The sequence below is a fragment of the Festucalex cinctus genome, chromosome 14 (genome assembly GCF_051991245.1).
Source record: "Festucalex cinctus isolate MCC-2025b chromosome 14, RoL_Fcin_1.0, whole genome shotgun sequence".
Classification (NCBI taxonomy): domain Eukaryota; kingdom Metazoa; phylum Chordata; class Actinopteri; order Syngnathiformes; family Syngnathidae; genus Festucalex; species Festucalex cinctus.
The window spans coordinates 21,947,301-21,960,997 of NC_135424.1; the positions used below are offsets into that span (position 1 = coordinate 21,947,301).

The window sequence follows — 13,697 nt, forward strand, 5'->3', positions numbered from 1 at the left end:
ATTGTGAACAGTGCCTGGATATAATTTTTTAAAAGCTATCAGATTATTTGAGCATTTGTATAATGAATTGGGAGAGAAGATTTCATCCAAAGCCCAAAGTACCTTGTCAAAAGGTGTAACAGAGGTATCGAGATGAAGGATATGTGAGACAGGAATTGCTTTAGCAGCTGTGGTACAAAAAAAAAGAAGTGCCTTTTAGACTGTCTATCGCATATGACAAGTTTCACAGAAAAGCTGCGGGCGAGCTGATTTAGAATAGCAAACACATACGCTCCTTTCAGCAAGTATATTGCTGAAAGAAATGTGTGGCATATTGCAACCATTAAATTCTTATTTTTTTCGGACTGGAGCCGGCTTTTGCAAATACTTTACTTTCTTAGACCACAGCAGCAACAACAAAAATGAAAAAGGGAGAAAATGAGTAGTACATTTATGTTTTTAAATTCATATCACACGTTAGATGGGTCAAGTATCACAGAGCTTGTGAATTTATTATTGTCATTTCCATGTCTAGCTCTCGTAACTGAATAAAAGTAATAAGTGATTACAGCAAGTTGTTCTAAAATATTGGGTAAAATGATGACAAATAACATTTGCTCTACTATTGCTTGGCTTAGGGTTAGCAAAGTAGCATAGTTTATTGTCAAAGTTATGTCAAGTGTATGTCAAACAATGTCAACATGTCATAGTAAGTTTATGTTAAGTTATTAGGTGTTATCCAGACTTTGGATAAGAGTTTTGCTGTGTCTGGTTTAATATTTGAATGGGCTCCAGTCAGTCATATTTTCTTTAAGGTAGACTGAAATGCTTTTTTGGGGGTATTTTTCACTTCTCAACCATCTCAATGAATTGACCGTCAGGACCAAGTGCCCAAGTTGCCTGAATTGCATGTAAATAATGACAAAAGTTTCCACAGCAGGCAGCAAAATTAAAAATTAAAAGTTCACATAGTTTATTTGGCTTGTGCTGATGCTTCCCTCTCATCTATTTAAAGAAAAGTAACCAATTATTTCCCTTATTTAATGATCGACATAACTGCAATTTATCATACTGATGACATACTTATATTCTTAAGCCCATTTTAAATATAATTTAGTCTAGCAGAGATGCAGAGTTCACGTACTACATACCAGTGTCTAATCTGCCTTTTTGAGCAAAACTTTAGCAAATAGTTTTTAATCAATAAGGGAAAACTGTCCTTGTTTTCCCCAAGCTGAGTACAGCCTTTGGCATGGTACATCATAATATTCTATTAAACAGACTGCAAAGTACTACTGGCTGCTGTTTTTTATTGGTAGCCTACCTCATTTGCATAATGTTTTATGTCACCATGCGTGAAGACTTGTTTGGAAATAGCAGATTGTATTATGTGTAAACCAATATGGGTCCAACACTTTTTAATACATGCACATGCTGCCATTTAGGTTATCTTGACACATGGAAAATATTTTCAGTTCTGATGCAGATTCTCAGCGTTACACTGCCGTTATGTACAGATGACCACAATCCAACTGCTTTTCAAATTAATCCTAAATGGTCGAGCACTTCCTACAGCTCAACCAGGACAAAACTGAAGTTATTTGGAGCCGAAGATTGTTTTTCTGGGCATATGTGTTTTTGGTGTGTAATGTAATCGTGTCACAATGTGAAAATCAGAGTGGCAGTATTGCAACTCAGAAGGTGCATTCAATTCTCAAACCTTATACACTCTGTCTCATCCAATCCCAAGGTTCTCCTCTCCACAATAAATTAACTCCAGCGACAACCTGTCTAACTCCTTTACAGTTGATAAGTGCAATGCCTTTTTGCTATTTTTCCAATATAAATAAGGCACAATCAACCATAATCTGTCTACCTTCATCTTTTTATTTTATTATCTGTTCTCATTGCTGCTGGACATGTAAATTTCCCAGAGGGAGCCATCCCAAAGGGATCAATAAAGTCAAGTCTATCTCCATTCTCCTCAGAGTTACCAATGGCATCCTCTCTGCAGATTCAGGCCATCTTGGCATTCGCTTCCTCCTCGACCTCACTGCAGCTCTTGACACCATCAGACAAACCATTCTCTTCTCCTGCTTGGAATCTTCCCTCAACATCACTGGTACCACCCTCTCCTGGTTAAAGTCTTATCAAACAATTTATTTGCTTTAATAACTGCACCTCCACCACTGCTCCTCTGTCAAAAGGTGACCCCAAGGTTCGGTGCTTGGTCCGTTACTCTTTATCCTCCTCTACACACTCCCACTTGGTATTATTATTCAACAACACATTACAAACACTGCCTTTTTTCATTAAAAAAACTATATATATTGCCCAAGCCTTCAAACATCCAGACTTGATTACTGTAATAGCATCCTGCATGGCTCTTCATCCAAACCTCTCAATAAACTCCAATACATACAAAACTTCACAGCTCACATGCTCACACACCCATTCCCATGACATCACCACAGTTCTCCAGAATCTCCACTACTGGCTCACTGTACCTCAACGTCTCCATTTCAAAGCTCTCCATAATCAGGTTCCCTGCTACCTCTCCTACCTGCTCAATCGCCACACCCCTTCCCGCAGCCACCGCTCCTTGACTGCCAACTTCCTGTCTCCACCTCTCAGAACCAAGCACCAGACCTACAGTGACAGAGCCTTCTCCATAGCAGCTCCCACCCTCTGGAATTCTCTTCCAAAACACATCCGTGACTGTACTGACATGCCCTCTTTCAAATCACATCTTAACATTCACATTTTTAGCAGTCCTGCCCGAATGTCTATGTGGATTCTCTGTCGGTAGGCATAGTATCAGTCATTAACAAGATTTATCATGAGTCAAACTCCAATGGCATAGGTGTGCAGCTGCCTAAAAGCATTTTGTCTAACACAAAGCATCCATCATGGTTGTCAGTTTGTCAAATACATTGTAACTTCCCTGAATGAAAAATGTTTGACCCTGCCGTAAACTCCTCACACCCCTTGCAAAATACAGCCCACTCCCAGTAACAGTACAGTATTTATCAACGGATTCTTAAAAAACAAACAAACAAACAAAAAAAACCGCAGCACATAATCCCTCCATTGAAAAGAAAGCTATTCAGTATAAGGACTCACCATGTATAGGGTTGTGTGCCACGGATAGAGGGATGGGCCTTTCAAGTTGAGGTTTGATGTGTGTCGTCTGTGTGTGGGTGGTGTGGGTATGGTAATATTTCGGCTTTATCACATATTGCTGGCCAGGGTGCATGGGCATAGACCGGATTCTGGAGGGAAAGAGAGAAAATAAATGAAGAAAAGATGTGATTAATCTCAAAAAATAAAAACTAACTATAAGGAAAAGTTCAAAGTTATTATAACCCTGGTTCATAGCCAATATATAGTTATTAACTTGGCACCGTGTGTTGTTAAAATAAAATTCACCCTGGACAGGTCACCAGTAAGTTACAGGGGACATACTGTATAGAGAAACAAATACTGTATTTGTTGTGTAGCGTTGTAGCAGGTGCAGATAAGAAGGAAGCACTTTCCACGTAGCTAGCTTCTGCTTTATTCTCATTTTTTTTTCTTTCGTCTCCCTCTGCCTGCGTACATACAAATCAAGTGTATAGTACTGCCACCTAGTGGAGTACTGAAATAGGCAAGACAACACCACATATCCCTCTCTTTTAGGAACAACCTCCCAGCAATATATATATATATTTTTTAAATGAACACTAGATAAACAAAATCCAATCAACCAACAATCTGATAGCATATCACGTAAGTCAGAAATGTGTCAGAAATACTTTAGAAATTCTCAACTGAAATTACCGTTACATCTACAATGAAAACAAATGAGAATGTCAATGACTTTGCTATGAAATGACTAACTTCACATGTTGCTAAAACAAACTTATAAGACTGCAACAGTCCAAACACTGTGAAATATAACCAAAACCATAACATGTAAACAGTCCAAACCTCTGAACCCGTCCCCCTTAAAAAATCAGGGAACATAGTCCTCCAACCAAGCAGGAGGGCGAACCTGCCTACGGCCTCGCTGGGGAACAGGAGATACACGAGGGGTCGGGACAGCAGGAGGGGGCACATAACCGTCCTCTGGCTGGGCCGCATCCTGTGAGCATGCAGCAGGGGCTGGGGCAGATGCAGGTGACAGGTGTACAGCATTCCAAACTCTGCCGTCAGACAGTTTGTACGTTGCAGGGCCCTTCTGCCCCATCACCTGGAGTGGCTGGGTGAACTTGAAGTGTCCTTTCTTTGTGATGCCAGGCTTCCTAACCCGGACAAACGAACCAAGCGGAAACATAGGAGATCTTGCACCACGCCGCACGTCGGTGTATTTCTTCATCCTGGCTTGCTTCAGCTCCACAGCGTGTCTCAAAGAGTTGCGCTGAGAAGAGGTAGGAGGGAGCGGAAGACCTTTGATGTTCAAGCTGGTTCGAAAAGGACGACCATGCAGCAGTTCAGCGGGAGAGATTTGGGTCATTGCATGGGGAGTAGTACGGTAAGACAGGAGGAAATCTGTGACAAAAGGCTTCCAGGGCCTGCCCTCAATGTCAGCCGTTTGGAGACAGACAGTCTTTCAGGACTCTATTCCACCTCTCAACTTCTCCATTGCTACAAGGATAATAAAGGGAACTGCGGCAGTGTGTAATGCCCTGGGCTGTCAAGTAGTCTTCAAACTCAGCAGACACAAAGGAAGAGCCGCTGTCCGTAACTAGCTCGAGGGGGTTACCTTCACGGCTGAAGACAGTGGACAGGAAGGCAATGACAGTGGCAGACGTCACATCTGATGTGAAGGCCACTTCAGGCCATTTGCTGAAATAGTCCACTAGTGTGATAGCAAAATGACAGTCAGGTGGAGCAGAGTGGAATGGGCCCACTATATCCATAGCGAGTTTTTCCCAAGCAGCATTTGGAAAAGCAACAGGTTGCAAAGGAGCAGCTCGTGTTCTGGCTGTTTTGTCATGCTGGGAGCAGGTAACACACGACTTAACGGCCACTTCGACATCAGAGTCCATACCAGGCCACCAATACAATTCTCGCAGCCTCTGTTTGGTTTTGACAATGGCTTGGTGGGAATGGTGAGCCAAGTGAATGAGGCGTGACTGAAGAGGTGCTGGAATCACAACGCGGTGAGTGCCTCGTATCAAGTAGCCATCCAGTTCAGCCAACTCAGTTCGCACACGATAATAAGGTAACAGGGTCGAGTCCATGCCCTTTGGAGTGCGAGGCCACCGCTGGCGAACATGTTTGATGACCTGCTGCAAAACAGGGCTCTCTGTATAGGCAGTGCGCAACTGGTCAGCTGTGAGAGAGGTAAGATCATCAACAGTCACTAATGCTATTGAATCCTCCTCCAGCTCCATCTGGTCCAGAACAGGCAGGGGTAAGCGCGAGAGACAGTCCGCTACTACATTTTCACGGCCAGGCTTGTATTCCACGCTGTAGTTGAACCACATGAGGCGGGCAGACCACCTCGCAATCCTCATTCCTGCCCTCCCAAAGCCTTTAGTAGACAGGAGAGATGTAAGCGGGCTGCGATCGGTGCGCAGGGTAAAATGTCTTCCCCACAGGTACGTGCGCCACTTTTCAGCTGCCCAGACACAGGCGAGAGCCTCTTTTTCGATGATGGAGTAGTTTCGCTCACTGGAGGTGAGGGCTCTGGACGCAAAGGCAACAGTCAGTTCAGTGTCCCCGTGCATTTGGGTGAGCACGGCACCTATGCCATAGTCACAGGCATCCGTAGTGACTACCGTTGGAAGAGTAGAGTCGAACAGCGCGAGCGCTGGGCTTGTAGCAATTAGTTCTTTCAGACGGGTGAAAGCATGTTGCGCATCATCAGACCATCGAAACTGTGCGTCCCCTCTCAGGAGAGCACGAAGGGGCTCCACCACAGACGCGTAGCCAGGGATGAACTTAGAATACCATCCCGTGAGGCCCAGGAAGGACCGGAGGGCTGTAGCATCCTCAGGGGCAGGAGCCTTCTCGATGGCAGCAACTTGGTCTGGGTTGGGGCGGATACCTGAGGCAGAAACAACATGCCCCAAGTAGAACAGCTCAGTCTGCCTGAAAAGACACTTGTCCATATTCAGCTTCAGGCCACTGTTGTTTAAGCGGTGCAGGACGGCCTGTAGCCTACTTTCATGTAGTGATGGGGTGTCGGCAAACACCACAATGTCGTCCAAGTAACATTGCACGCCATCCAGGCCTGACAGGATTTGTGACATCTTGCGCTGAAACGCACTCTGAGCTGAGGCGAGACCGAATGGAACCTTTGTGAAGCGAAAAAGTCCATCGTGTGTAATAAAACTGGTCAGGTCTCTGCTGTCAGGGTGAAGTGGTACCTGGTAATATGCATTCTGCAGGTCGATAGATGAAAACATCTGTGCCCCTCTCAATTCATGGAACATCTCCTCAATGTGGGGCAAGGGGTGGCTATCGATGATCACCGACTTGTTGGGCTCACGAAGATCTGGACATATTCTGAGCCGGCCGGACTTGCGTTTCACCACCACTATGAGCGAAACCCATGGTGATGAGTCAATGCGCTCAATCACTCCTTCCTTCTCCAATCTCTGCAGCTCCTCAGAGACTTGGTGACGTACAGCGAAGGGGAGACGGCGTAACTTCATCTGCACAGGCTGCACATCGGGCCTCACCTTAACTTTGTGGACAAAGCCTTTAACTGTCCCTGTACACTCTACATTGGCAGTTGACTCCATCTTGACAGAAGTGTAGTGCACCGGCAAAATAGTATTTGAAACAGGTGGAGTTTCACTCACAGACACTTTTCCATCCAAAATCTGTAGCTGTAACGCCTTAAAGAGGTCCATGCCTAATATGGGCGTTCCTGCTGGCACCACATGAATGTTTGTCTGGAAGGTCACCTTCAGCTCCATGCAACCAAGCACTCGTATAGGTTTCCGTGTGTAAGTAACCAGTTTCTTTTTTGGCTTGGAGAGAGTCACATGACTGAAGTGATTTTTGTATATTTGCTCAGGAAGGATGGAAGCACCGGAACCAGTATCCACTATCAGATCAGCAGTAATTTTGGAGTCGTCAGACGCCTCCAGGGAGACACAGCACATCAACTTCTCACATGGTGTCACTTCATCAATTTGTAGTACTGTAACAGTGTCAACACTCTCAGTGGCAGCAGTGGACACCTCTCCCACCTCTCGTGACACGGTCTTGCTTTTACAGACTCTGGCATAATGTCCATTCTTGTTGCAATGTCTACAAACAGCTGATTTAGCTGGGCACTTGGTATCGTTAGCCATGTGGTTTGAAGAGCCACACCGGTAGCAAGTCTTACCAGCAGTAGGGCGGGAAATGGAGGATGAGGTATTTGTGTGACGTTTGTGTTTTGCACCTCTGGACGTAGATCGATGCACCATGCCAATTTCTGCAGCCGCATGGTGTGTAGTCATAGCTTTAGCTCCAGCAACTGCCTGTTCGATCTGGCCCGCAATTGCTATGGCTTTATCAAGAGTCAGATTGTCCTCCAGGAGCAGACGTTCTCTTATTCTGGAATTGCACGTCTTCTCAACAATCTGATCTCTCATCATGTCTTCAGCCAGGGCGCCAAACTCACATGTAGCAACGAGTTCACGCAGAGCAGCAGCAAACTCCGCAGCAGACTCACCAGCCTTTTGCGCTTTCTGACGAAATTTATTCCTCTCCGCCACGACGTTCAACTTCGGCACAAAGTACGCTTTGAGTGCACTTACAGCATCCGTATATGAATCACTAGCCACTGGCAGCGTATAGGAAATACGTTGAGCCTCCGCGCCAATTGAATGAATTAGCAGCGCGCGCTTCCTCTTCTCCTCTATGTCGTCAGCTAGGGCTAACACGTAGTTGTCAAACATCCTCATCCATGTATCAAAATGGACAGTAGGCACACCCGGGCTGTGTAAAAATGTCGGAGGTGGCGAAATAGCAAGCAGAGCCATTATCCCTTCGTCGCCAATATGTTGTGTAGCGTTGTAGCAGGTGCAGATAAGAAGGAAGCACTTTCCACGTAGCTAGCTTCTGCTTTATTCTCTTTTTTTTTTCTTTCTTTCGTCTCCCTCTGCCTGCGTACATACAAATCAAGTGTATAGTACTGCCACCTAGTAGAGTACTGAAATAGGCAAGACAACACCACAGTATTCACAACATTTATTGGAATATGGAAGGAAATTTGAGTACCCAGATAAAACCCTCACCAACAGTGGGCCTGACTCGGGAGTCTGTTGACCATGTGGTAGTTTTGCAAATTACCATTCTTCCATGCAGCCATCAGCTTTAGTATCATTAATTTTTTATCTACTCCCCATTTATCCATTTATATGTATTTTATTTCTTATTGAAAAATTGCTTGTGTCTTTGAGCGGTTTGTCCTGGTGCATAGGCTACTTGTAACTAGTTGTAACCAGCCCAGTAATAGAGTAGGGTTACATCAAGACTATCCGTTTGGATTTAAGAAGAATCAAGTCTGCATGTATTCTTTTGAAAAGGTAGGGTCACAGCTGGGTTACACTGACCCAAATTTGATGTTTAAACAGGAAGCACTTCTGCATTGTTTTCAGTTGTTTAAAAACTGGGCATTTTCTGAAAGGTTGCCATTCATTCATGTATTGTGATGCATCAGGAATGTTTTCAGATAAATTGGTGGTGAGCAATAACTGCATCAGCAAAAACACTGACCAAGATTTTGCTCCGCAGCAGTTGGCCAAAAGGAAGATGGTTGGCACGATGGACAGGACACTGATCACGAGTCCTTGAGTAAAATCATAATAACATTGATCCTCCATTATGATAACGTTGTTAAATAAGTGGATTTGAAGTGCTATGCTCTATGTACTGCCATTTCAGTAAAGCCTGTGTATTTGGATTTTAATGTACGGTATGTGGAATGCATATTACTGGCGTCGGGCCGAAACCTCATAAGTCACACTTTGGTAACTTTCATACTTTTTCTAAAATTCTGTATTCTGTTGTTTTTGTACAAATTAAAGACCAATGCAAAGTGTTGAAAATGGCTTGCGCTCTTTGATGATGCAATGTTAATAGTTGAACAAACATGGCATTTTGGGTGTCTCCTGAAAAGTGATGATTTTTGGAGGTACAATGTTTTGGCCAGACGCCAGTGATTTGTATTTGGGTAATATTGCATCTTTTATAGAGACAGTTTTCATTTCTCTGAACCTGGTGATGATATAAATTGCGGAATGATATCACAATCTACATATAAACTTGTCTAAGACAATCATAGATAGAGAATTAGGCAATGATGAAAACTTGATCATAGCTCATTCTGCTATAGTTTATAGTTATGTGAATAAACACAGAAAATGGGAAAGATGCACTACATGTTCTTTACAGCATTTTAACTGAGCTGCTACAACATTGGGTCCATCCCATCACTCTCAACTTTATGTCAATTTTTTCAGTCTTTTTTTTTTTTTTCTCTCCAAATTACTCAATGGAATTTGGCCTCGGACCTAAGGGCGTAGCTGCAATTTCAGAAAGTAATTTATGCTGACAACTAATCATAAATTACTACAGAGCCATTAGACAGCTTTTTTTTAATGATTCATTTTATTTTAGTAAATAGTCTGGCATGTTGTAATGATTTTGCATATACTGTGTAATGAAAAAAATTAATTCAGATGAAATGAAACCATTCTCACGTGGTGACTCAAAAATACTATAGCTAATATTATAAGGAGAAATAATGAAAAGATAAAGCCAGTAGGCTACTAAATGTTCTCATAAGTGCTGCTATAGTGACAGCAAGAAGATGAACCATTGCACTGACAGATAAATGGCAGTGTAGTGCAGTCCCTTTGGCTATGCGTTTTGGAGGGCTAGAATGTGACGAGGTGTTCTTCACCATCAGTGCAGTCCAGCCTATAAATAATGGACGGCAGGTTAATACTATTGTAATGGCTGACCACGGAAAGGGTCAAATGCTACAGCTGAAGTATATCAGCACCAAACCATTACATGCAGACCCCAGCAAAAAGAGCGCCACTCCAAAGATATTTCCCAAAGGGGAAAATAAATCATTATTCAAATCATGTTCTTAATTAAGCAAGGTCAGTGATGTTTTTAGTTGTGACTATTGAGCGCACAAAGCAAGCCACAAGAAGACACGCTGTGATTAGTTTGGTATTCAAAGACAGCCCTGAACACAACTCCATCCGACCTTTGGGATGAAACAGAAAAGAGATTAGAAGCCAGGCCCTCATGTCTGGGATCAGTTATGTCTGACCTCACAAATGTTCTTCTGCAGAAATGGACAGAAGGGGGGAAAATGTTAGTATGCAACTTTAGATAAGAATTTGCTTTAATTTGCATAAACATAACAAATGCCTGCCTATAAGTCAGAAAAGGTATACTCTAACGACAATTCTTTTTATGTTGCAATGTAAAAAAGCCATAACTACAAAATGGTTCAAAGCAGGAAAAAATAAAACAACTTTAGAAGAATGGATAGACATCGTCTATGAAATATTTAAGATGGAAAGAGTAACTTTTACTATGCTCCTTCTAAGGGAATTTATTTGCAAAAGATGAGATTGATGGCTATTATAATCACATGTAAGAACAAGATCCTTGTACATCTAGATATATTTTAGCGGATATGTCAACAAAATTTAATTATTTAAATTCGATGACAGAATCACTTATGAGATGTACCGTATTGGATCTGTGAATACAAAATAAAACGGTAATAAAAAAAAAATTAAAAAAATCATAAAAAATGACATCAAATACAGTATGTGCAGTTGTAAAAAAAAAATCGAACTCTTACTCATCATTAGTTAAATGATTCCACACATCACCCCGGGTTTTCACTGACTGCGGTTGCGGTGCGGTTGCGGTGCGGTGCGTCTTGACTGCGTGCTCCGGACGGGTCAATTTTTTTGTCAATCCACACCGGCTCCGCACAGCTGCGGTCCGGCAGCTCCGTCGCCGCCCACTTCCCAACGTGTCTCGCGGGACCGTGCGCGCGCGATCATGTGGCATTTCACAACGACAAACATACAGAAAGTCTGTGCTTCTTCTGCTATGAGATTCCATGCAGCATCTTTTTTTGGTTGTCCTTGTAAAGTATATTAATAACGAGAGTCGGGTCAGTGCGTGCTCAAGGCGAGCGCCACTCTTTATTTCTGTCTTCCGCGTCCGGCTGCCGCTCAGTACGGCAAGCGAGACGGGCACAACAAGCAATCGCGAACATCAAACTCACAATACATTACAGTCCTTATAAAAAGGATGTGCCGTGTCATATATTATTTTGTGGTTTTCCACCTCCAATTTATTAAACCTCTCCGCGTCCATGTTCGCTGGTGTCTAAACCGTGAATGAGCACATGGCCCGGCGACGCCCACGTCACGTTCTGCTGATAAGCTTGCGAAATACGAGCTGGCGAGTGTTTTATTCTGAAAGGTAACCGGAAATTTATTTTGAAACTGCGTCGGTCTTCCTGTCCCGCTCGATGTGTTTTGTGCTAGCTTGCCATTTGCCGGAGGCCTACCGCATGCGGCGTCCGGCAAAAATAGAAAATAGGCTATCCTTGCGGAAGGCTTGCGGCACGCCGCAGGCCTTCCGCAGTCAACACGCAACGCACCCGCAAGCGGTGTAGACTGCACCATTCGAATGAATGGAATCTAATTGCTTGCGGCGCCGCACCGCACCGCAACCGCACCGCAACCGCAACCGGTGAAAACCCGGGGTTAGGAAGAACAAGCTGAATAAGTAGCTACAACTTGTACCTCAAATGAATAAAAATGATGAAAAGGACTATGACCAAACAATGAGAAAGACTATGACCAAACACTTTTGTATTCAGCTTTTGGAGGATAATGTCAGCCACACCATTTTGTTTTCTTCAATACAGATGAAAAGCATCTTAGCTGACCACAATTTAGCCATTTCAGTGGATCAACTCCTTGTGTGTGTTTATCTTTTTTTTGTAAGAAAAACTCTTGCTGAGTCCAGTCAGGGCGACCAGTCTTCTCTCGCTGAGTCCAGTCAGGGCGACCAGTCTTCTCACGCTGAGACAAGTCAGGGCCACCAGTTTTCTCTCGCTGAGTCCAGTCATGGCGACCAATCTTCTCTCGCTGAGTCCAGTCATGGCGACCAGTCTTCTCCCGCTGAGACCAGTCAGGGCGACCAGTCTTCTCCCGCTGAGACCAGTCAGGGCGACCTGTCTTCTCCCGCTGAGACCAGTCAGGGCGACCTGTCTTCTCCCGCTGAGTCCAGTCAGGGCGACCTGTCTTCTCCCGCTGAGTCCAGTCAGGGCGACCAGTATTCTCCCGCTGAGTCCAGTCAGGGCGACCAGTATTCTCCCGCTGAGTCCAGTCAGGGCGACCAGTCTTCTCCCGCTGAGTCCAGTCAGGGCGACCAGTCTTCTCCCGCTGAGTCCAGTCAGGGCGACCAGTCTTCTCCCCCTGAGTCCAGTCAGGGCGACCAGTCTTCTCCCCCTGAGTCCAGTCAGGGCGACCAGTCTTCTCTCCTCAGTCCAATCAGGCCGACCAGTCCTCTCGTTCAGTCCAGTCAGGGCGACCAGTCCTCTCCGGTCCCATGCTTCCCCTTGTCCGGTCAGGTCTTGGTGACCAGTCCTCTTACGTTCTGTCTTTTACTTGGTTATTGTCAATAAAGTTCCTCACCTTTCTCTCCCTGTCATCTGCAATTGGGTCCATCCATCACATCCACACACCACCAACTGTGACACACATTTATTTCATCATCTCGATCTCATTAGTCATTTAGGTGAGGTGACTGTTCTACCATAATCTACTGTAAATGTAATATTCCACTCAACATAAGGGCAACTATTTTCACTGATTTGTTTGTGTAACTAATAGGTTGTTTTATTCTTACATATTCACTGACCGGCCACTCCAGCCGAATATAATTGAAACTAGCATAATGATGTATCAAGTGTGACTTTTCAAAAAAAAAAAAAAAAGCTCAGTTTTGTAATATGAGCATCATGGCTAGTGTGCAGTGGAACTACAATGTGTCATACAGGTGTTCATATTATTTTTCCCCTCTTGTGTAGCTAATTGAGGTAACCAAAATATTACATGATGTTGAGTCACACACCACTGCAAACTACAATCTCGATAATAATATTGCTGCAGGCAGAGAGCAGGCAGGGGTTTAAAGAAGCTCCGCCCTAAAATGCAGAATGCTGCCATCTGCAGCTCAAATTATGCTCAAATGCAACAAATAAATAAATAAAAGAAATCAGGTCATATTGACGTCGAAAGACAATTTTTGGGTCAAATTAAAATCTCAAGTTGAATGCAATCCAAATAAAATGTGATCTGTTATAAAGTTGAAAAAAATACTACTTACTGTTGCTGGATGTGTTGTTGAATATAGTGCGGCCTCATAAGATGTGGGGAAGGTTTGACCGTCAGTTTCATCTGGGCAGTGTTGTCTGCTTGAAGCGGGGGCAGATCATAAGCATTGGGAGCCACTTTCTGAGGTATGGGCCGCTGTGGTCCTGTGTTGTGTCCATTCATGTGACCGGTGCTATGATCATTGGTCGGTCCTTTCCCAGGCTGGGCTGGAAGGTTGTGTGTGGGCACAGTCTTCTGCTCACATGCCTTGCCGCTTGAGCCAGGCTTGCAGACACAGAGCTGAGGCCTGAGGCACATTCCTCCGTTTTGGCACTGAGGGATGCAGTTAGCTGGAATACAAAA

At 44.0% G+C, this 13,697-nt stretch overlaps 1 protein-coding gene across 4 annotated transcripts in view; it reads right to left on the minus strand.

Annotated features, from left to right (window-relative positions):
* Positions 1 to 13,697, minus strand: part of ltbp1 (latent transforming growth factor beta binding protein 1) — a 97,352-nt gene that overhangs the window by 69,297 nt on the left and 14,358 nt on the right. For all 4 annotated transcript variants that reach the window (XM_077494394.1, XM_077494396.1, XM_077494395.1 and 1 more), the window contains 2 exons: positions 13,348 to 13,684; positions 3,103 to 3,251 (listed from right to left, as the gene is read on the minus strand). In XM_077494394.1, coding sequence (XP_077350520.1) covers positions 3,103 to 3,251; positions 13,348 to 13,684 — 486 coding nt within the window. The remainder of the gene's footprint in view (positions 1 to 3,102; positions 3,252 to 13,347; positions 13,685 to 13,697) is intronic.